Source organism: Myotis brandtii, unplaced genomic scaffold, assembly GCF_000412655.1.
Source record: "Myotis brandtii unplaced genomic scaffold, ASM41265v1 scaffold920, whole genome shotgun sequence".
Lineage (NCBI taxonomy): Eukaryota > Metazoa > Chordata > Mammalia > Chiroptera > Vespertilionidae > Myotis > Myotis brandtii.
In genome coordinates, this window is record NW_005371792.1 from 457,529 (window position 1) to 483,012 (window position 25,484).

The 25,484-nt window shown below is 37.4% G+C and overlaps 1 protein-coding gene across 1 annotated transcript in view; it reads right to left on the reverse strand.

Moving 5' to 3' along the window:
• CUL5 (cullin 5) overlaps window positions 1-25,484 on the reverse strand; it is a 59,431-nt gene that overhangs the window by 13,473 nt on the left and 20,474 nt on the right. The window contains exons 5-14 of the mRNA XM_014532894.1: window positions 24,810-24,955; window positions 24,647-24,727; window positions 10,266-10,359; window positions 8,410-8,540; window positions 7,329-7,436; window positions 5,178-5,242; window positions 3,242-3,374; window positions 2,302-2,433; window positions 1,171-1,294; window positions 435-610 (exon numbers count right to left, since the gene is read on the reverse strand). Coding sequence (XP_014388380.1) covers window positions 435-610; window positions 1,171-1,294; window positions 2,302-2,433; window positions 3,242-3,374; window positions 5,178-5,242; window positions 7,329-7,436; window positions 8,410-8,540; window positions 10,266-10,359; window positions 24,647-24,727; window positions 24,810-24,955 — 1,190 coding nt within the window. The remainder of the gene's footprint in view (window positions 1-434; window positions 611-1,170; window positions 1,295-2,301; window positions 2,434-3,241; window positions 3,375-5,177; window positions 5,243-7,328; window positions 7,437-8,409; window positions 8,541-10,265; window positions 10,360-24,646; window positions 24,728-24,809; window positions 24,956-25,484) is intronic.

The following is a 25,484-nucleotide window of genomic DNA, read 5'->3' on the forward strand; positions in this document are numbered from 1 at the left end:
CAATATCCATTCTTTACTGTCTTACATGGCATTAAGATATTTAACAGACCTCAATGACTGCCCAGAATAAAGGCTTATCTCCCAACTTTCCCTGGAACAAAATGTAGCTATATGACTGAGTTCTGGCCTATGAGATACAAGTGGAAATGATGGGGGAAACTTCTAGAAGTTGCCCTTAAATGAACATAAACCCTCATCTTTCTGTTGTGCTGAAAGACATAGTAAGGATCATACTGAATTCTGCGGACAAAGGCAATATCTTAAGGAAGGGATATAATTAGAAGCCTATGTCCCTAACAAGTTCATGGAAGAGATCTACTACTCCTGCTCAGACTTTTATATATGAGAAGCAAACCTATCTTGTTTAAGCAACTCTTATTTGGAGTCCTGACACTTTCAGTCAAACCAATATCTTAACTAACACATTTACTTACAATTCCATTTGACATGAGATGATGCCAATGTAATTTTCTACCACTATGATTTTTTTTATAGAATTCTTCTACTTCAGGTATCAAATCCTCCAGTTCAGTAGGAAGTGAGACAAAGACTTTCTCAGAGCTTCTTGACCAAGCACCGGCATTCAAAATTTTTATATTTACTGAATCAGCTATAGACAAAAATATCAGAAAAATATAAAGTAAATTTTGACAATCGATAAAATTCAAAATAAATAAGCATGTAAATTACATACAGGGTAAGCTTTGGTGAAAATAAACAGGACTAAAGATTTTAAAAGTGTATACTTGTTGACCCGCCCGGGTGGCTCAGTAATTGACCATTCACCCATGAACAGGAGGTCACAGTTTGAATCCTGGTCAGGGTACCTGTTTGGGATGTGGGCTTAATCCCCAGTAGGGGGCATGCAGGAGGCAGCCAGTCAACGATTCTCTCTCATCATTGATGTTTCTATCCCTCCCTCTCCTTTCCACTCTGAGAGCAATAAAAACTTATTTTTTTAAATAAAAAGTGTACTCTTGTTTCTAAAATAAGGATTAGAAAATATAGACTCTATTTTGCAGGATGTCTAAGGAATGTGATCTTTGCAACATCCTTGTATCTATTACTGCCAGTGTTTATTTTTAATTTACTGGAAAACAAAGATATTTCTTGTAAAAAAAAAAGTTTAAAAAATATGTGTGTATCATATACAAAATTATAAAATAATACCTGGCAAAGCCAATTTATTATTTTTGTGCATTTCCTTAAAAGCTTGGTTCAAATCTTCAGATACTTTTATGTCCTGAAACATTCTAGCAAGCTTGTTTACGTAGTCTGCTGGCATACCAACCTCCTATGAAAACCAAAGACAGAAGCATTAAATAATACCCTTCCTCTCACTTACTACAATGTTTATAGTCTACTACCTACTAAATGCAATTCTTAGAAAGTAAATAAGATAGTACAGGCAATCCTGGCTTTCTTTCCAATACGCATGAATTTCAGTTACTCAGTATAATAAATAACTCCAGGACATCAACAACACAGTTCAACTTTCAGTTACCACTATGTATTAAATATGAGTAATGCATATTTACTCATAACTAAAGTTTTTTCACAAAGAAATAAAACACTGAAAGTTTATTTTAAATTACAGTGTACTAAATATTGATTTTGCTAATTTTTCATTTTTCCTACATATTTATATATAGTAAGAGCTTTTAATGTATTGACAAAAATTTCTGAAGTCAGTCACAAAATATTTTTTCCACTGACTTAATATTAAGATCACTTTGCATAGTCTCAGTTTGCACAATAATTTTTATTATCCCACACTACAAAGCAGGTTTACCTATAAATCTGCAATTTGAAATATATATAAATGAAAGACATATATCAATATAATACAGTATATAATACCATATGTATAAATGAAAAACACATTTTAATGTAACTCAAATTCCATTAAAATGAACTGGGAGGAACAGACAAAATATTTTGATAGGGGAATTCAGTCACAATCAGCAATGATTACCCTAAATAAGCCATCATCTTTTACCTATTGGTTCTTTTTGATATACAGAAGTATTTAGTATGAAAAACACCTTAAAAATGAAATGATTTATTCTGTGGCCTATTTAATAAGGTCAGTTCAAATGAGTAAAGGTGCTTCACTAAAATTCTTTATTAAATAATCACATTATTAGATATCACATTATTTTATCTAATTGATACTATATGCTTATAAAATATTCCCTATTTCTTCGACACTGAAGATATCACAAAAATGTGTTACTTAACCCCACATATGAACCATGTGTTATATTAAGAAAACCAAATATTTTTTAAAAATTCACTTACTCTTAGCCACTCGACCATATTCTCTTCAATTTCACTATCAGCAGAGATGTCCAATATAAGACGTCGTGTCAAATGAGCTTTGTGATATCTCATAAAAACATCTTTGTTTTGTACGTATTTGAGTACCAAGAGCTGTACAGAAAACAAGGTTACTGTCAATTCATATATAAATCTCTCTCATTTAGAACTTCCTATATCTTTCAATTGTCGAAATTCAGAAATTCATAAGCATATACAGAGAGAGGGGCCTACTAAATTGCCCATCTCTGATACACTACTTTACAAGTTAGCAAATTTGAGACAATAACCAAATAACTTTTTAATTCCTGCAAACATCAATTTTTCAAATTTTATATAAATGTAATAAAACTTTACATAAAAAGCAATGGTTCTTCCCAATTTTCTCTTTTGCATATCTTCTTCACTTGTTTCTGACACTAATCTTCTCTCTAGGCCTTTTTGTCTATTATTACTTCTTATTTTCCTGGGCTTATATTACATGACGCTAACAACCAGGAAAAAAATAAAAATGAAAACAACAAATTGCTTATTTAACTCGCTCATCCCTAGTTACCTATTTTGGACGCACACAAAAAGAGGTGAAAAACTCCGTCTCAACAATCATTCTATCACCATCAGCACCATTCCCTTCTTCCCCCCGCCATGTTTAGACCTTTAATAGGTGCTAGAATTTAATTGCCTAAAAATAATCAATAAAGAGAAGAATTAAATGCTATTTCCCTTTCTGGAAGTTATAGAATAAAAATTTTCAGGAAGAAAAAACATTGCCCTATAAAGATCTTGCACTATAAAATTTCATATTAGTTTCTTATAAATATACATTTTAAAAAAATTGATGCTATCACAGAAAGTCTTATAAGTAAACTACAAAATCAAAGTCCGGTCATTAAAATCTTTGAAATTAAAAAAATTTATGTACCACTTCTTTAAGCTTTGCTTCAATTTCTTCAGAAGTTAATTTTTTGCTTAATGGCGTTTTTCTTAGCAACATGTCACAGTAATTGGCAAGCAGCTCAGGGCATTTTGATTCAGGTTGAGTTTTTAATCCTACCCTAAAAAAGAAATTAAAACCAATTAATAAAAAATAATTGATATCTGCAAATATTTCTTCTAAAGCCAATTTTTCACTAATTTCTTATGTTGAATTAAACCAGTGATCAGGATTGGGACTTGGGTGAGCAAGAAGACACCTTGGGTGCACAATTTAAGGAGGCACACACTCTTAGGTTCTCGGAGAGCTAGACCTGCTAGACCTTAAAATTTTGTACCCTAGGTGCCCCTTTGCCTCATTCTAGTAGTGGCCTTGCCAATGATATATATATTTATTTATTATTTGTTTTATTTTACTGTTTTGTGAATCCTCACTTGAGGACATTTTTCCATTGATTCTCAGGGAGAGTGGGAGAGGGAAAGACAGAGAGAAACATCGATGTGAGAGAAATACATAGATTGGGTGCCTCCTGCACGAGCCCTGACCGGGCAGAGGAGGATCCTGCAACCAATGCCCTTGACCGGAATCGAACATGGGACCCTTTGGTCCACAGGCCGATGCTCTATCCACTGAGCCAAATTGGCTAAGGCTATTATTATTTTTTAAAGTATGTTTTTATTGGTGGGGGGGGGGCAATGGGGAGGGATAAGGACACATATGGAATACCTTAATCAATAAAGAAAATTTAAAAATAAAATATGTTTTTATTGATTTTTAGAGAGAGAGGAAGGGAGAAGAATTGAGAGATAGAAACATTGATGAGATGAGAAACATTATCAATTGGCTGCATCCCCCCTACTGAGGATCAAGCCTGCAACCCAGGCATGTTCCCTGATCGGGAATCAAACTTGTGGCCTCTTGGTTCCTGGGTCAATGCTCAACTACTGAACTACACCGGCCGGGTGCCAATGATCTTTAAAAGATTTTATTTATATACTTGATAAAATACTTTTGAATTAAAATTATTTTTAAATAAATTTATTGGAATGACATTGCATAATAAAATTATGCTTCCAATGTACAATTCTGTAATACATTACCTGTATATTGCATTGTGTAAATCCATGCATATTTATGTTAACATTTAAAACTTTTCATTACTAATATGTTAACATAAAACTGTTCCTTCACTCTCTGAAATGTTTCTTTCCAATGTAACCTAAATTCCAAAGTGATATGCTTGGTAGCTACTATCATCCATTTAAAAAAACTGCAAAGAGCCCTGGCCAGTGTGGTTCAGTTGTTTGAATGATGTTTTGTGCACCTGAAGATCATGGGTTTGACTCCAAGTCAGGGCACATACCTAAGTTTCAGGTTTGATCCTCGGTCAGGGCATGTATGGAGGCAACCGATCAATGTATCTCTCTCATATCCATGTTTCTTTCTCTTTCTCAAATAAAATGTTAAAAATAAATAAATAAATAAAATGTTTTAGCATTAAGTGTGAAATTCGTTTAAAATAGCAATTCTCAGCTAGAAATTACATCAAAATATATTTCCAATTGACCTTTAGTGCTACTTATCACTACTCTGAAGTTACTATAACTAGCTCAGATTTATTGCTATTTCATTACATTCTGACTTTCTGATTTTTCTATAATAGTTTTTAGCACAGGTAAATTCATCCTATAAATGACAGATCAATTAACATTTTTTGGTCTTAAAAGGAGATAACTTAATACACAATTAAAAATTGAGGCAGAGTTTTTAATAATCAAATGTTGCACAAATCATAAAGTAAAAAAAATGAAACAAAAAGCAAACCTAATAAAATTAGAAAAATAGGGCACTTTGCATACTCAATAACATATATGACACTACAAAAATTTATGAATTTCAAAGATATGATTTAAAAAAAACTTACCCTTTCTGCTTCAAAGGTAATTCAAGTTTAAATATGGTAGCATCATTAACAACTGCTTTATATGCCTGCAAATAATAATTTAAAATAAAAGATTCTTTTTGATATTTAAAATAGTTAGATAAGTAGTTACAATTCCAAAATACATAAAAATGTAAATTCGTTTTATTTTTAATGATGTATCTGGCCTGATAGAATTTTTAAAGTAAATGACTTCAGCATTCTCTTTGTTATTTTATGATTGTCATTATCTTCAAGTTCCTGGGGTCTTAATTCTGCCTGATAGCCATACCATTTTCTCTTGTCCACAAATTATCCCGGAAAACATTTTCATATTATCTCTTTTCTCATCAAACTTCAGGTATTTCCTCCTCCATGTACACTCTTGGCTGACAATGTAGCTTCCTATTTCACTGAGAAAACTAATAATCAGAGTTCCCTCCCATTTCTCTTGCATCATCAACTTTTCCCTTCTCCACTGTTTCTGTACCTTCAGCATACAAACACATTATTATTTTTAAAATCTTAAACATTCTCTGTTGGCTCTGTCCACCTTCAGCTATTGTCCCATTTCTCTCTTTGAAGCTAACCTCCTAGAGGAACTAACTCCCTTTCTACAATTTCTCTACTGCCATTCTTATTGGAAGCCATTCCAAGCACACTTTCACACCACTACTCCACCCATTCGTTCTGTCAGAGTCACTCACTACCTCCCTGTTGCTGAAGATAATGGGTAATCCCCATCTTATTTGACCTGTCAGGAGCATTTTAAAGGCGCAGAGCATGCCCTCTTCATGAAAGTGCTTTTTCCACTTGTTTTCTAGCACACCACACTCTCCTGGTCGTTCCACCCATTCTCCTTTCATGAGGAAAGATGGTTCCTCATCTTTCTGATAACTAAATCTAGAATGCAACAGGCCAGTTTTTGGATCTCTCTTCTGTCCTGACTTATTACATTAGTGATCATAGTAGTGCCAGTGTTTTAATACCACCTATATGCTGAAGCTCCCAAATTTATTTTTTTCAGGCCCACTCCCTCCCTTAAAGTCCAGACTTGACACTGCTACATGGATGTTTAATAAACATTTCAAAGTTAACTTGTCTAGAACTGAATTCCTAATCTCTCTGCAACCATCTCTCCCTAACATACTTCTTCCAGTCTTCCCCATCTCAGCAAGCATCTAATTGATCAGAACAGAAATCTGAGTGGCATCCTGGAATAATCTCTTTCTGTCACACTCCATATCTGATTCATTACCAAATCCTGCAGAGTCTATTTTCATTATGTGATCAGAATTCAACCACTTTTGACTACCTGCACCCACTATTGTTCTGGGCCAAGCTTCTACCATTATTTAATTGAATTACTTAAATAGGTTCTTAACTGATATTCTTGCTTCTTCTCTTGCCCCCCTTCAGTCTATTCAGCAGCCAGGTGATCCTGTTAAAATGTAAGTCAGGTCCTGTCATTCTGTTCAAAAGCTTTCAATGACTTTCCAAACCCTACTCAGAGTAAAAGCCATGGTCCAGAGTCTTACATGCCCTGAGTTCCTGTTACCTCTTTGACTTTATTTTCTACTATTCTCTCCCTCATTCAATCCACTCTGGCCAAATTGACGTCTTTCTTCTATGTTCCTGGAACATGACTGTATATTCCTGCCGTACAGACTTTGCTTCGGCTGGAACACTCTTCCCTCAGACACACACATGACTCATTCTAATCAGCCTCAATCTTGATTCAAATGTCACCTCAAAGAAGCCTTTGCAGGTTGTTTAATTTAATATTTCAATAATACTAAAACCCAGAAAAAACATTCTTGGGAAAATGAGGAAGAGCAAATTTCTGGCTAAATTCTAATTCACAAGTATACCCAATGCTTACAAAAATGTACAACAACCCAAATGTAATAAATATGGTTGCCCTCAACTGATGAAAAATCTGAGTTCCTAGGTTTTTAGTTTCTAATAAAATAAACTATGACATGTTATAGGCAAACTAAGTATAAAATGCATATCCTTTCAGTTTTCCATAAACAGGATTATACAATATTCTTTTCTGTACTTTGCTTTTATTCAGTAACCAATGTATCTTTCCAAATCTAAATAAAAAGTAAGTAATGACAGTAGTGTTAATATACAGGGATACATATATACCTTATCTCTTGCAGTAAGAAATCGGGGATCATCTTGAAAAGCTTCTTTGACGAGTTTACTAAATCTATTAAATAGTGTAAGTAACTGCTCAACATATTTCTCAGAGTCCTAAAAATAAAACGTTTTATAGTCAACTGAGTTTTTAAAAAGAAAAGAATACAAAAAAGTGAGAAAATATAAACATCCTATCTAATAAAGAGGGAATATGCTAATTGACCCTCATGTCATCACAAAGATGGCAGCGCCCACAGCCAATAAGGAGGGAATATGCTAAATGACTGCCACGCCCTCAAAGATGGTGGCACCCACAGCCAATAAGGAGGGAATATGCTAAATGACTGCCACGCCCTCAAAGATGGTGGCGCCCACAGCCACAAGATGGCGGCTGCCCAGCCACTCAGGGCTGGCCTGAGGGATGACTAAACGATGAACAAGCAGGCTGCATGGGGCGACCAGGCCGGCAGGGGGGTTAGTGAGGGACGACAAAAAGACTGAACAGCAGGCTGTGTGGGGCGACCAGGCTGGTGGGGGGGCCATGAGGGGCGACCAGGCTGGCAGGGGGGCAGTTGGGGGCTACCAGGCTGGCATGGGGGGGCAGTTAGGTTAGGGGTGACCAGGCCAGCAGGAGGGGGCAGTTAGGGGCGATCAGTCTGGCAGCGGGGGCAGTTAGGGGTGATCAGGCCGGCACACAGAGGCAGTGAGGGGTGCTCAGGCCGGCAGGGGGTAGGCAGTTAGGGGCGACCAGGCAGGCAGGCAAGTGAGCAATTAGGAGCCAGCGGTCCAGGATTGTGAGAGGTCTAGACCGGCAGTCGGACATCCCCCGAGGGGTCCCGGATTGAAGAGGGTGCAGGCTGGGTTGAGGTGACCGCCCCTGTGCACGAATTTCATGCACTGGGCCTCTAGTAATTTTAATAAAACACGATAGCCTTAAAATTTGGGAAATTTTCTGGAAAAAAATTTCATTAAAATAAATGGGTTCCAACATCACTGGTTTCCAATCAATTACTATTTTAAATACCCAAATCTCCATTAAAAAAATAAACTTGATATACATCAGTCATTGCCATTGAGGAAAACTTACAGTAGTAATAGTTTCAGCAGCTGCTACCATATCTGCAAGGCCAGCACTAATGATATGTTCCTCCAAGTCTTTCAACATTGGCTCTATCCCATTAGGAACTTTGTCCATCAATGAAAACATTAAGTGTAATTCTGAAAGGATAGAACACACACATGTAATCATTGCAACCATCAGAAAAAGTTGTCTCTTTGATTGTATGATGGGTGTAGAACAGAGGCCGGCAAACTGCGGCTTGCGAGCCACATGTGGCTCGCAAGCCGCAGTTTGCCGACCACTGGTGTAGAACACCTATGACAGTAAGAGTTTGGAGAAATATTAGTTTGAAGTTGGTAATATTTTTGTGGGTACAATTAGTTCAGGAGTTGTTATAGTAAAGTACTATAAATTCCTCATCCACCTTGTCAGTCTGACAAAAAGTTATTAAAAAAAAAACTAATGAAAAATGAGCACATACTGTAAAACCCAACTCTTAAAAAGTGGGTCATTTGACTGTCAATGCATGGAATATTTTATTCTAAGAAGTACAACAGTTTATACAGAACAGTAGCACATTTTATGAAGTAGATATAATATTAAATACACTACCATATCACTAAAGGGTAAAAAAAATCGTCTCATCAGATTGTTCAGAGTAATGATTATAAAATAAAAGTTTATTAGTGATAATATACAGCTGTATTCATAAAGATTTTTTCAGTGTTCAAAAGCATTTTCTCATGTTATACCATTTAACTAACCTTCACAAAAATCTTACTTTACAGATTGCTTACTACTAAATAAATCCTTTTGGAGGGAGTCCAAAATGGATCAGATATAACTCTACTTAGTCTGGCATACAGAAATTCAAATATTTCATTTAAGCCATTGAGCAGCTTGCTTTTATTACTTCTATAAAGTGTATGAACTTAAGTGAATTGAAAGATATACTTTAATGCAACTAGAGATTAAATGGGACCTAGCAATTATACATACTAAAATCTGGAGAGGAATACATCAAAATGTCTAAAGTGGTTCTCTGGGTAGTAGGGAATATGGATCATTTATACTGTATTCTTTTTGGTTGTAATGTACTTGCCACTCAAATACATCTTTATTAAGAAAACATTTAAGTAATTAAAAAAACACTTCTGAAATCTTAAATTGTAAAATTTTTTGGGAGAGGGATGAATATTAATTAACACGGAGTGTTTTATTACTTTCTAAAAATATTTGCTGCAAGGTTTCACACAAAAGTCAGATACCTAGTTCTATCCTGTACCATATGTTTACTATTTAAATTAGCATTTAAAAACAGAGTCCTGCCCTGGCTGGTTTGGCTCAGCGGTTAGAGTGTTGGCCCTGGGACTGTAGGGTTGCAGATTTGATTCCTAGCTAAAGGCACGTACCTCAGTTGCAGGCTCATCCAAGGTCCCTGTTGGGGCACATGTGGGAGGCAACCAATCAATGTGTCCCTCTTATATCGATGTTTCTTTCTTTTTCTCTCTCCCAGCTCTTCCTCCCTTCCACTCTCTCTAAAAAAATCAATGGGAAAAATATCCTCGGGTAAGGATTAAAATACACACACACACACACACACACACACACACACATCCATATTTCGAAGAATAAATACACACATGTGCATTTGTGCCTGTACTGATACCTAAGGGGGGGAAATGCTTAACATACAAGTGTATAATCTTCTTCACAGTGCTTCTAACTGTGCTAAATATTTTATCATTTTCTTTAAGCACAGTTTACTTCAACAAATATACTTATGTATAAAAGAGTGATTTAAGAGCAATTTATTAAAAGTGATCTGTCTCAAAGATATCCTCTTAAAAAATAATGAGAACTTTAAGTGATATTTTACCTACTTTCAGTTTCATTTCGCTTGATCATGCCTTGGCACTCTGCTAAGATAGTTTCTTTAAAGGACGTCACCAGGGCATTTACACAGCATTCCATGAGCTGAAATATATAAAAAATTGGTCAAGTCTATTATAAGCACAAATTTATTCCATTTTATTTTGCTTTATAGACCCATTAAACTATATTTTTCAAAAACAGCAAAAAATTAAGTATACCAAAAGTAGATTTTACTTACCTTTATTACCGGAATGTTGAAGATGGATAATCTACACTAGTTTACCAGAGTATGCTTTCCCTAAGGAAAAGGCTATTGAATTTGGGTTCTCTCTGGAAATTTTAACAAAACTCCCCAAAGGAGGGGTGGGAAAAAATGACACACACACACAAAAAACAAAATGAAAATATAACTTTAATGAACTCTTCTGGAGAGTCTCTGTTGGAATTAGATTCTAAAATTCTAAAAGTACTCATACATTCATTCAATAAACCATCATTGGATGCCTACTATGTATGGGTACCAAAGAAGTGTTCAGGAAATTAAGAAGAGTGAGATATAACCATTGCTTTGGCAACATACACACACACACACACACACGCACACACACAAACGCAATAAAAGGAACTATATACTTCTTTCATCCATAGATGAAATTTAAATTGGATATTGAAAATAAGTATCAGTGCTAAAAGGACTGAATATTTTATAGGAATAATAAGCTGGCCCTAACTGGTTTGGCTCAGTGGATAGAGCGTCGGCCTGCGGACTGAAGGGTCCCGGGTTCGATTCTGGTCAAGGGCATGTACCTTGGTTGTGGGCACATCCCCAGTGGGGGGTGTGCAGGAGGGAGCTGATCGATGTTTCTCTCTCATCGATGTTTCTAACTCTCTATCCCTCTCCCTTCCTCTCTGTAAAAAAATCAATAAAATATATTTAAAAAAAATAAGCTGAATGTTGTAGAGAAGAGACAGACAGTGGATGAGAAAGCTAGAAAGGTAGGCTGGAGCAAGAACATGAATGAAAAAATCTATGGTTTGGGATTTTATTCTATAGGTAGGGAAAAAAGAATAGAAGGTTTTCAACAGAGGACACAGGTAATGAGCTTCTACTTCCCCCAAGTCATTTTTAAAACATCAGTCAAGCCCTAACCCAGTGGTCGGCAAACTGCGGCTCGAGAGCCACATGCGGCTCTTTGGCCCCTTGAGTGTGGCTCTTCCACAAAATACCACGTGTGGGCGCACATGTACGCCCTAACCAGTTTGGCTCAGTGGATAGAGCGTCAGCCTGCAGACTCAAGGGTCCCAGGTTCGATTCCGGTCAGGGCATGTACCTTGGTTGCGGGCACATCCCCAGTAGGGAGTGTGCAGGAGGCAGCTGATCGATGTTTCTCTCCATTGATGTTTCTAACTCTCTATCCCTGTCCCTTACTCTCTGTAAAAAATCAATAAAATATATTTAAAAAAAAAAAGATCAGTCAAATGGCAGCAAGGTACATGGTACTGAGTGAGTAGTAGGGAGGCTGGCATATGAGGCTGTTGAAATATTTGAAGTAAGACAGCCAGGGCTTAGAGTTCTATGTAACCCTCAGGAAAATTCACCCTACCCCATCACTGCTCACTTGCATCATATAATTATTTACTCTTCTTGCAAGTATCAAATAAAATGAGTGAATTGTGAGTACGAAAGCAAGGTATACTAACGCTGATACACCTCTTCTGAAAAGCAGATCATCTATCTGTATTAAGAAAGGAAATTATGTATGCCTTAAAAGTTCTTTGTTAAAATTCCCTTCTGGAATTAACATAATGTTAATACTTACAGAAGTTGAATTTAGAATTTAGGTCAGTGATGGCTAACCTATGACATGAGTGTCAGAGGTGACACGCGAACTCATTTTTTTGGTTGATTTTTCTTTGTTAAATGGCATTTAAATATATAAAATAAATATCAAAAAATTTCTGTATGTGACACGGCACCAGAGTTAAGTTAGGGTTTTTCAAAATGCTGACAAGCCGAGCTCAAAAGGTTCGCCATCACTGATTTAGGTAATGGAGATTCATTACACTATTCTTTCTTCTTCTAAATATATTTTAAAATTTCCATAATAAGAACGTTTTTTTCAGGTCTCTCTTTGAGAATTATGCTAACAACTTTAAAATCTATGTATGTTAATTTCTGTCCTAAGGAAAACAATACACATAAGAAGTGGTTGAGAATTTTCTGTCACACCAACTGCTGAGTAATCTCATTCTATAAGTAGAAAAAGCACAACTAAACATTTCCACCTTCAGTAGCAAAACCAGATTGAGAATAGGTAATTATATAGAACTAATGAAGAAAAAAGAGAAAGTGCAGTTGAAATAAGCTCCAAGTCCAAGTCACTTCATCTGTTTTCTATTTCATTGAAAATTTACACTTGAACATAATCCAGTTCAGTCCTAGTCCAATTCTGCAAATTGCAAAATTTTAGACCAGTGTTTTTCAAACTGTTTGGAAATCAGTTTTAATAGCTATGACCAGCTTTTATTTACTATTATTTTAATCCTCACCTAAGGATACATTTTTATTGATTTTTTTAACAGGGAGAAGGGAGAAGAAGGAGAGTGGGGGGAAGAGAGGAAGGTAAGGAGAGAGAGGGAGGGAGGGAGGGAGGGAGAGAGAGAGAGAGAGAGAGAGAGAGAGAGAGAGAGAGAGAGAGAGAAACATCCTGGGTATGTGCCTTGACTGGGAATTGAACCCTGGACCCTTTGGTTCACGGAATGATGCTCCAACCTGATGAGCTACACCAGCCAGGGCACAGCTTTTTTTAAATTTTAATAATACAGAACAAAACAAAAAAATCAGAATGCATTACAAATAATAACAAAATTATTTCATAAAACTTTTGTTTCAAATATTTTCAAATGAACATAATAAAAATATTAAATGTATTTCTTATTGTGGGTTATGATGAGGATTAAGACAAGAGGCTAAATTGAAAAAATAATTGAAGTAAACTGAGCAGAATTTGGTTAACTGCTTAAATGAAAGAACTTAGGGAAATAAAAGGTTGATGAAGCAGTTTCTAGCTTGAGAGGTTAAACAAATTATAATAATAGGTATGTTTTAATAAGCACTAACTCTGTACCAAGCATTTTGTTAAATGGTTTACATACATTACCTCATTTAACCCACATGAAAACCTTATGAAGCAGGCATCTACACTAATAAAAGACAAAGACGCTAATTGACCGTACATTCGCTAAGCCCAAGCCACGCCCACCAGCCAATCAGAGCAACTATATGCAAATTAACCCAACCAAGATGGCGGCCGGCAGCCACGAGCTGGAGCAAGCAGGAGGCTTGGTTGCCCCTGAGATGGAGGAAGCCAAGCTTCCCGCCTACTCTGGCCGGCTGTGGCCTCTGCAAAAGGCAACAACGTTTCAATTATCAAGCAGGAGTGGTTGCCCCTGAGATGGAGGAAGCCAAGCTTCCCGCCTACTCTGGCCGGCTGTGGCCTCTGCAAAAGGCAACAACGTTTTTTCTATAGAAGCTAAATAAATCCCAGAAACCTGCTTCCAGCCAACCTCCACTGGGAGCATGGGTGGCTGGGGGCTGTGGCCAGCCTGCAAACAGCCATCAGCCCCTCACCCAGGATGGCCACACCCTCATGGGGTGAGGGTCCCTGCTGGGGTGCTTGGCCAGTCTGCAAACAGCCATCAGTCCCTCACCCAGGCTGGCCAGGCACCCTAGGGGGGACCCCTATCCTGAAGGGGCTGTGGCCAGTCTGAAAACAGCCATCAGCCCCTCACCCGGGCTGGCCAGGCACCCCAGTGGGGACCCCCACCCTGATCCGGGACACCCTTCAGGGCAAACCAGCCAGACTCCATAGAAAGAGGAAGTGGGGGCTGAGGGTGAGGAGGCATCTGATGATGTTGGCCACAATCCTCTTGCAAGCTGTGATTGGCCCTATAAATGTTCCAGACCAAGTAGCGGCCCCACTAGGCCCACCACTGCCTCTCTCCCAGGGTCACAGGTATAACATCCCTGGTAATGAAAGCTTGACCATTTTATGGAGATACTATGCAGACAAGCTTTCATTTTACTCCCTGTCCTCCGCACTCCTTAGGAATGCCTCCCGCCAATAAATGATCCTGATCATTGTTGCAATTAAAATAATTCATGGAATTATCTAAGATGGCGGCATAGGTAAACACCGGAGACTGCTGCCGCAAACAACCACTTCAAAAATACAACTAAAAGACGGAACGGACATCACCCAGAACCACAGGAAGGCTGGCTGAGGAGAGACTCTTCAACTAGAAGGAAAAATAACAGCACACCGAGGCTCAGAGGAGGCGCAGTGTGGAAAATACTCAGGTGCGGAGGTGCGCGCGCAAAGCGGGCTGGTGGGTGAGAGCGCGGTTGTCGTTTTCGGTCAGGGGGGAGTCTCAGACTCTGAGCTCCAGACCTGGCGAGTCTCTAGGGACTCAGACTCAAACGGGAGAACCGTGATTGTCTGGCATCAGTTGGAACGTGAGGGCAGCTTTCTCTCCGAGGTTTGCAGCGGTTCCTGGGGTTCTGAGAAGCAGAGCCTCTGGGAACTGGACTGAGAGCGGCCATAACTGCTCCCTCCACCCGCCCTGTTGATCCCGCCCCGCCCAAGCCCTGCGCAGAGCCATTTGCCGGATCGCCTCAGGCAAAGGCTAGATTAGCACCTCCCCAGAGGACAGAAGTTTTCCGCGGCAGACACAGCTGATTCACACAGCCAGTCGGCCTGGTGGTCAAATCCCTCTAGTATTAACTACAACAATCAAGGCTCAACTAGAACAAGACTGCGCACAAAGACCACTAGGGGGTGCACCAAGAAAGCATAAAAAATGCGGAGACAAAAAAACATGACAGAAATGGAGGATATAGAGCTAAAAAACGCAATTTTGAGGGCTTGCAATAAACTTTTGGAGAGCCTCACGAAAACTAATGAGACCCTCGATGCTATGATAAAGAAACAACTAGAAATTAAGCATACACGGTCGGAAATAAAGAATATTACACCCAATAGCAGACCAGAGGAGCGCAAGAATCAAGTCAAAGATTTGAAATGCGAAGAAGCAAAAAACACCCAACCGGAAAAGCAAAATGAAAAAAGAATCCGAAAATATGAAGATAGTGTAAGGAGCCTCTGGGACAGCTTCAAGCGTACAAACATCAGAATAATTGGGGTGCCAGAAGATGAGAGACAGCAAGATATTGAAAACCTATTTGAAGAAATAATGGCAGAAAACTTCCCCCACCTGGTGAAAGAAATGGACTTACAGGTCCAAGAAGCGCAGAGAACCCCAAACAAAAGGAATCCAAAGAGGACCACACCAAGACACATCATAATTAAAATGCCAAGAGCAAAAGACAAAGAGAGAATCTTAAAAGCAGCAAGAGAAAGAGACTCAATTACCTACAAGGGAATACCCATACGACTGTCAGCTGATTTCTCAACAGAAACTTTGCAGGCCAGAAGGGAGTGGCAAGAAATATTCAAAGTGATGAATGCCAAGAACCTACAACCAAGATTACTTTATCCAGCAAAGCTATCATTCAGAATTGAAGGTCAGATAAAGAGCTTCACAGATAAGGAAAAGCTAAAGGAGTTCATCACCACCAAACCAGTATTATATGAAATGCTGAAAGGTATCCTTTAAGAGGAGGAAGAAGAAAAAGGTAAAGATACAAATTGTGAACAACAAACATGCATCTATCAACAAGTGAATCTAAGAATCAAGTGAATAAATAATCTGATGTACAGAATGAACTGGTGATTATAATGAATCAGGGACATAGAAAGGGAATGGACTGACTATTCTTGGGGGGGAAAGGGGAATGGGAGATGCGGTAAGAGACTGGACAAAAATCGTGCACCTATGGATGAGGACAGTGGGTGGGGAGTGAGGGCGGAGGGTGGGGAGGTAACTGGGAGGAGGGGAGTTATGTGGGGAAAAAAAAGAGGAACAAATGTAATCTGAACAATAAAGATTTAATTAAAAAAAACATATGGGGAAATAAGCTTAGAGAGGCTAAGTAACTTGCAAATGCTGTACAGTTACTTTATAAAGTCTTCAGCTGTAATATGAGATCAGGTACAGGACTCCACAGCCTACAATTTTTGTTACTACATTAACAGAGCAAATATATACTTAGTAATGACTATATGCTCAGAACTGAGTTAGTTAAGTGTTATAAGGAATACAGAAGTATAAAACATGCTTTATATCCTCAATGATTTTTCAATCCAGTTGAGAAATATAATTAATTACATATCTAAAAATGTGTGCATACTTCATATATAATAGAAGTATATCAAAAGAAGTTCGACTTCATTAATAAAGCAAAGAAGTGAAAATATATCCATCATTATGACACTACAAACTTCGTAAGAACAGACTGTTCTGCCCATTGCTATATATTCATGGCCTCACACACAGTTGATGTTTCATAAAATAACACAACAAAGCAGTCTATAATATGCTATGAAATTAATAAATAGAGACAGTGTGAAATCAAATAAGAGAAAATTTATGAAAGCTAGAGAATTTGGGGTAACTTTATTGTATAATGGGCTATAAGGATTCTGAAGGATTTAATAGGCAGAAAAATAGTAAGTAAAACATTTTAAAAAGAAGAAAAAACATTACTCAGATATGAATCCAAGAAAAAAATGAATACTAGTAAAATAAGGTATATGAACAAGTAGGATGACTACTGGAGTAGGATGACTCTTACAGGACAGCATTAAGTTAGAAAAATAGGTTAGGGCCAAATTATGAAGGGTCTTGAAAATCAGAGATAGGAAATAATGATACCACAGCTTTTAAAAAATCATTATTTTTAAAAATCCTCATCCAAGGAAATGTTTTGATTGATTTTAGAGAGAGGGGAAGGGAGAAGAAGAGGGAGAGAGAGAGAAAAATCGATGTGAGAGAAACATCAATTGGTTGCCTCCTGTATATGTCCTGACCGGGGATCAAACCCAAAACCTGGGTATAACCTGACCGAGAACTAAACCCGAGACAATTCGGTGCATGGAACGATGCTCCACCAACTGTGCCATATTGGCTAGGGCTTTTTTTAGAACAAAGAGGGAGAGAGAGAGAAAGAGAGAGAGAACCTAAAAGAAATGTCAATCAAGTTGCCTCCCGTATGTGCTCCTGACCCTACCTAAGTATGTGCCCTGACTTGGAATCCAACCAGCAACCTTTTGGTGCACGGGACGATGTTCCAATAAACTGAGTATGCCTGATCTATTTGGGGCCCGGGGCTTGGAAAAACAGATCTTGGTGAACATTTTGATCCTTTCCAACGGAACTCAGTCCCAGCAGAGGGAGCCACAAGCTGTGGATTGCTGATAGCTCCAAACAGGGTACTCAGGGGTGGGGCACAGGGGCAGATTATAAGGGGTCAATGGGAGAAAAAAGGGGACATTTATAATACTTACAACAATAAAGATTTAAAATTTAAAAAATATATAGGTATATAAAGGACATTCTAGGAAGTATTATTTGTAAGAAATATAGTATCACTAGAGGCCTGGTGCATGAAATGAAATTCATGCACTTGGGGGGGGGTCCCTCAGCCCGGCCTACACCCTCTTACAGTCTGGGAGCCCTCAGAGGATGTCTGACTAAGCCGTCAGTAGGTCATCCTTAGTGCTGCTACAGAGGCGGGAGAGACTCCCACCACCGCTGCTGCACTTGCCAGCCAAGCAAGCTCCTCTTGTGGGAGTGCACTAACCACCAGGGGGCAGCTCCTGCATTGAGCATCTGCCCCCTGGTGGTCAGTGCGCATCATAGCGACCGGTCATTCCACTGTTTGGTCGATTTGCATATTAGCCTTTTGTTATATAGGATAATGAATAATAATTAAAGTGCCCATAATTAGAGGATTGGTTAGGTATATTAACGCACACATACACATATGATAAAAAATATAAAGGTATTAAAAATGTTATACTATAGAAGGGTTTAGAGTAAGCATGTTAAACTCGCGGTCAAGGCATGTGGCCCACTGGCCATGAGTTTGATATGCTTGGTTTGGAGTAAAAATGCATGATGTCATACATTTTTTTAAAAAATGCTAGAGGAAAGAAAGAAAAAGGAAGGAAGGGTGGGAAGAAGAAAAGAGGGATCAACTAAGCAAATATGACAAAATGATGAACATTATTAAATCTGGGTTCATTATATTATTTTTCTCAACTTTTACAAATATTTGAAAACTTTTATAACAAAGCTTTTCTTAAAAAAAAGATTATAGTATAGATCCCTATGTGTTGAAAAATCTTTAGAACTCTATTCTATGTTGGCAAAAAGAAGAAAGGAAGGTTGCTTATAGTGTTCTCTTTTTATTTCAAACGAGTTCTATTTTAACAAGAGGGTAAGTTTTTGGAGGACAGAGACCATGTTATTCTTCTTTTGTATTTCTTCCCCATCATTTTCAAAGTACTATATACAGTCGACCCTGAATATATTCTTGTTATTTGAAAAATACATCTTGAATGAAAGGACAGTGATAAGCCATCTCTCTCACCTTGTATTCCCTTTCTGTCTCCTTTCGCTAGCTTTCGTGAAGAAAAAAATTTTTTGCCATATGCCATCACTCCTATATTTTGCCTGAGATGAGCACAACTTCTAAATCCAAAGCAATCTCTCCCCAGAGGTCTGCAAGTGAAACACTTTAACTATCAATGTGCTTGATGATTTACCTTCCTCTATAGCAAAACTCTTCAAAGATGATGCCTGCCATAAAACACCGCAGGCACTCAGTAACTGTCGAAAATGAAAGGTGGGAGAGGCAGGCTAAGTGATATAGTAGTCTTCTCTTAGTGGTATTCAATTTCAACAATTCTACTTCACTGAAATTTAGTAAGAAGCAACAAGAACAGTTCTGATTTCCATTAGTTATGTAATTCTGTATAAGTAATAATTTGCTTTGCCTCAGGTATAAAATAGAAGTTTGAACTAAAAATTATCCTATGTTTCTCCACTTTAAGATTCTACTTTTTCATTATCAACTAGGTATTTAACCATACACAGATATCTGTAATGTATTCAAGAATTAATTTATTCCATGTGTGGGAGGTTATTCTCAAAATTAATTTCTCTTGGACTTTCTAGCTTGGTTTAGACCTCCCTCCCTCTCTCTCTCCCTCCCTCCCTCTTGCTATTTTAAGTAGTGGTGCTTGCTTCATTTCTAAACTAGTTACACAAGTAACCCTTTAAACAGAACAATGAATAGTCAGACTAATTCACCTTAACTTTTTGGATATCACCTTTAATATACTAAAATATTCAAGATTTACAACTACCCACTTTAAAGACAATAATTTACGACTATGACCTAGTTCTAACTGAGTTTTATCAATGTTTTTTAGACAGTAAACTAGTTTCTGATTAGAATCAGTAAGCAACTTTCTCCAAACCAGAGCCCTAACAGTAAAAACTACCATGGCAGACACAGTGCTTAAATGTTTTCTATTCAGTTATTTTATTACACTCTGATAACATAAGTGGGTATTATCCCATTGTACAGTTGGGAAAACAAGGCTTACAGAGGTTGAATAATTTGCCAAAGGGCACACAGCTGGTATAATGACAACAGTGGAATTCAAATCCTCACCTAGTTCCATATGAATGCCCCGACCACTGTAACACACTGTGACTCCCCATGAGTGCCCAGTCATTTTGAGTAGATGTTTGTCACCACCAGTAACTCTCTATGCCACTACTCTGCCATATAAACAACCCGTTTTACTCCAGGGTCACACCTAAGATAGGAACCGGGTCTATCTTATTATTCCCAACTAGCACAAGGGCTGACATAGTTTAGGTGCATAATAAATACTGATGCTCTCAGGAACTCCAAGGTATGTTGGACTATCACCTAAAATATTAATGGCCATAGAAAAAATTTATTTTGGTTTAAAATTTTTTCCTTGGTCTTTTCTTACTGTTGTGGGTCTCTTTTTGCTGTCAATAATGCCTCTTCAGGAGCACAGCTCTGAAGCCTCTTACCCAGTTTCACTAACATACTGCTGATCTTTTGCTCCAGACCCATCCAAAGATAATCAAGCTTATTAGAACTGTGTGTCTACTGGAAGTGGATCTGAGTGGTGCTAAGTTGCTCTCCTATAAGGTAAAGTAGAAGAGCCTGATAATATTCTTAAGGGAAGAATAAGAGTATACTCACTTAATATAATAAAAATGCATACATCATGCCAAAAAAACACCACCATGCATAATGGTGAAAATTTAGAAGCATTCCCATCAAAGATTAGAAGAAGACAAGGATCTCCAAAATTATTAACATTTTTCTAAAATTAACCATTTAATATTAGACGGATTTAATTCACTGAAGGAAATAGAAGGTATTAATATTAGAAAAAAAGAAGCAACATCATTTACAAATGACAATTAGATGCTTGGAATAAACCAAAAGAATGAAATAAAACTCTTAAAAACCACAAAAAAAAAATCAGTAAGCTGCTAAGCACTGTATGAGCACTTGAAATGTACATCTGGCCTTCATTAGGCCTGGCCTCACAACTGGGTACTACCTAGGTGAGGCTTGCTCTATTATACAGAATACAGTCCAGAAACTTTTTTTCTGCATATATTGAAAACTAATCAGGTTTAGAAGAGTGACCCAGGCTAACTAAATTTAAAGAAGGTGAATCATAAACCATAATAATTTGCTAGTTGTTAGAGGAAAATACACGTGCCAAAAATGTACCTACTTTAATCTTAAATCCTGCTGTGCATTTTTGTGTAGCCCCATATGACTGACCATATAACTGTCCTCCATTAATAAGAATAAACTAATAGATAAGTATAGACAAAATTAGTATCAATAAAGATATAGCATAACGTGTTCTGATGACTGATAATTCCTCTAAGAGAAAATTTAGGACAGTAAGTCTGTTTCCAATAGTTTTTAGTATAGAAAGTGGCTTGTTTTTTACTAGTTGTTCAAATAATAGTGTTTACACTTTATATAATACATATATATATATAAAAATATTTTTATTGATTGCAGAGAGGAAGGGAGAGAGATAAAAACATCAATGATTAGAGAGACTCATTGATAGGCTGCCTCCTGCATGCTTCCCACTGGGGATCAAGCCTGTAACCTGGGCATGTGCCCTTGACCAGAATTGAACCCGGGACCCTTTAGTCCACAGGCCGATGCTCCATCCACTAAGCCAAACCAGCTACAGCTACACCTTATTTATATTAAACTAGAGGCCCGATGCATGAAATTCGTGTAAGGGGCTCGGCCCTCGCAGCCCCAGCTTCATCCAGAAGGTAGTCCAGACGGTTGTTCTGCTGTTCGGTCTAATTAGCATATTAGCTCTTTATTATATAGGATTACTAGTAGAACCTAGGACAGCGATGTCGAACCTATGACACGCGTGTCAGAGGTGACACGCGAACTCATTTTTTTGGTTGATTTTTCTTTGTTAAATGGCATTTAAATATATAAAATAAATATCAAAAATATAAGTCTTTGTTTTACTATGGTTGCAGATATCAAAAAATTTCTATATGTGACACGGTACCAGAGTTAAGTTAGGGTTTTTCAAAATGCTGACACGCCGAGCTCAAAAGGTTCACCATCACTGACCTAGGACTTGCGTGATTTTTTGTTTTCTGTTCCTTCCAGTACATCATTCTAACACATTATTTCTCTTTGAAAACAAAAAATGTAAATTAACAAACATTATAGTAAATATTATGTATATAGTATAATGGCTTTAGTTCAGTGAGGTATATAATATAGTAATACATCTGCATTAAGTCTTACATTCCCAATGTCATAATTAATTCTAAAGTTCTGGTGCTTAATGTCTTCTCTACACCAAATTTTGCTATAATCTATGTTGTTAAAAGATAGGAGATGATAATCTTTGAAGAAAGAGATAGTAACCCCCTTTATAGGGTAGAAGATTTATTTGGAAGCAAGCTATATTGCATTTAGTGTCTTTGTTGAAAAATAACAAAAAGACTTATCTTTAAATTCTAGCATCATTTAGCTGGTGAGATGCTCACACTATTTGGTAACTGTGGAAGAGCAAATTCACATCTCCTAGTTCAAGTTTTTTCCGTGCGCTCACGTGCTTGTTCGTGTGTGTGTGTGTGTGTGTGTGTGTGTGTGTGTGTGTGTGTGAAAAGTACAAAGGGAGAGCCCGGGCGAGTGTGCTCAGAGGTTAGAGCATCGGCCCGAAGACCGGAGCTTTGCGGGTTCAATTCCTGGTCAAGGGCACAAACCTGGGTTTCAGGTTGAATCCCTGGGCCAGTTGGGGCATGTGCGGGAAGCAACCAATCGATGTGTCTCTCTCTCACTGATGTTTCTCTCTCTCACCCCCCTCCCTTCCACTCTCTCTAAAAATCAATGGGAAAAATATCCTCTGGTGAGGATTCACAAAACAAACAGACAAATAAATAAAGTAGAAAGGGAGATTTAACTGTTCTTTCAGGCTGTCATGTGTATTTGTTTATCTCTACCTTTCTCATTCTGTTTTTCTTGCTGTCTCTGATTCTCAGTCAGACCATTATAGTTGAATTTACATGTTAATATGGGTATGCTCTAATTAAGTTATATAAACTAGAGTAGAAGAATAGAACAACAATCCTATCATATGAAACTGTAACATTCTCCACCCAGATGAAATGGACACATAATAAACTTAAAATAAAATCCCTCAAACTCAGTGGTTCTCAACCTTCCTAATGCCGCGACCCTTTAATACAGTTCCTCATGTTGTGGTGACCCCCAACCATAAAATTATTTTTGTTGCTACTTCATAACTGTAATTTTGCTACTGTAAACAATATGTAATTATATATGTGTTTTCTGATGGTCTTAGGCGACCCCTGTGAAAGGGTCGGTCAACCCCCAAAGGGGTCACGACCCACAGGTTGAGAATCGTTGCTCTAACTGAACTCATCTTTCTCCCTTACTACTAGGATTTATTCTTATACCTGGTCTCTGTAGCAGCACAATTCTCCCAAGCCAAAACCTCAGAAACAAAGGGACTCAATTCTGTCCAATATCTAGCCCCACCCATAGGATACAACATTCCACCACTGGCAGTCTTTACCTGATCCTTTCCTTCCATTGCTATAACCCTACTTGGTACTGCAAATACCTTCTTGAATTACTGTAAAAACCTCCTTCTTACTCCCGATTCCCAGCTCTTCCCCACTTCATTGAACTTTCATACTGTCACTACATTAATCTTCCCGATGGATAACTCTGACATGGCAAACTTATTTAACAAACATTCAATGGCCTTCCCTGCCTTCTGAATGAAGCCCTAGCCAGCTTTAAATTTCTATAGAAAACGTCTATAAAACAACCATACGCTAGTTAGCCTCCTTTTCTGGCCAATAGCAAAGTTATTTTAACCTTTGAAAAAGGAAATATACTGCACATTATGAAAAGCAATACAAAACAAAAACGAGGTAAAAGATCCAACCCAACCCAACCCAACCCAACCCCTGAACAAAGAATAAACATGACTACCATTCAAGATGAAAGAAGCCAAAGAAAAGTCAGAAGGAAAAAAAAAATCAGCTGAAAATGTTTGGTTGTAGGCAAACTGAAATGTTACTTCTTTGAATGTAAATCTAAACCTAATTCCCAGGCTCCATAGGCTGAAAGGAACTGGAGGAAATATTATTGCTATATTTTCCTTATTAAAGTACACTAAAGTCATTCTCCATGTAAGAGAAAGCACCCAGAACAGATATTGTAGCATAGCTACTACCTCAGATCAGTTTTTTTAAAATGAGGAGCATACAATATAAATTAAATGGAACAATATAAAAGACTGGTGTTCACTTATCAAATAGTACTTTATCTCATGACAAGATGAAGTTTGAAAACATCCTCCCATAAGAAGAGGAAATATCCCGCAGCAGCAATGATTCAGTACTCACTAATTCAGTGTTCACAGCCACTTTATAGAACATAATCTCTGCGAATAATGAGAATCAAATGTATCTTTGGGGAGCATATTTTACTTGTCACATGAAAGTCACTAAAAGGGTTAACTTTAGATATGCATAACACATAATAAAGGAGACTGATTAAAAAGTGAGTACATTTAATATAGCAAAAAGTCTAGAGCAAGGATGGCAAATACACTTTATCTTTCATGTAAGCTCTGAAAACCAATGTGTTCTCAATAAGGTGTCTATTAAAGCTGTGCTCTGTCTCATTGTGAAAGTACTATAATCAATTAGTAATGTTGGTCAGAGACAGAGAAAGGATAAGTCATGTTACGTGTATTATATATCTGCCATCCCTGGGCTACTGTACTTCAAATAATCCCATAGAATATACAGTTAAAAAACTACTTACTGCTTCAACAGAGTTACATTCCCGTCTTGTTTCTAAATAACGTAGTGCTCGTTTTTCTTCTTCTTTTAATTTAGCATCTGCCTGTCCAGAGGCAAAATAGCAATCATTTTAAGAATATCAAGAGAATAGCTCAAATTAGCACTTATACTAAGTTCTGACTTACATATTTCATATAATTCTGTACACCATTTTGTTGTAAATATGAGGGTGCCTGTGTTCTATAAAATCTCTCTGTTGAATCCAAGTACGCCTTCTCAAAATTGTCCCTATAAATTTGAAGCTTATCCTCAGGATTAGAACAAAGGTTAACTGAAAAACAGAAAATAAAATTTTATTCTAATTATGATTAATATCAGTATTTTGAGTAAGATAAATGAAATAACAAATAATGAGGAGTCATTATGTATAAGGGACTGACAATGCTCAAGAGAACATAAAAATATATGGGACAAAACTTTCTCTATAAAAAACTTAAAAGTTAACAGCACAAAGCAGTAAAGCAACAAACAGCATAGAGAACATGATATTTTATTTTGAATAGGAAAGACACTGACTTCTAACTGGATCAAGACACCATTCACAAAAGAGATGAGATTTGAAATGAGTTTTAAGGAATAAACTAGGATTTACATAGCTAGATCTATCTAAAGTAAGTAAAAAAAAAAATTTAGAAGTAGAAAAGCACAAGGTCAAGTCAAAGTATAATGACTAGATTGTCTGAGTAGATTGTAAGGTTAACAGAAGGTAAGGGTAAGTGGTTGTGGAGAGCCTCATATCTCAGGCTAAGTAACCTGAATTTAGTATGGTGTACCACTAAGTGGATAAGGAAAATAGCAAT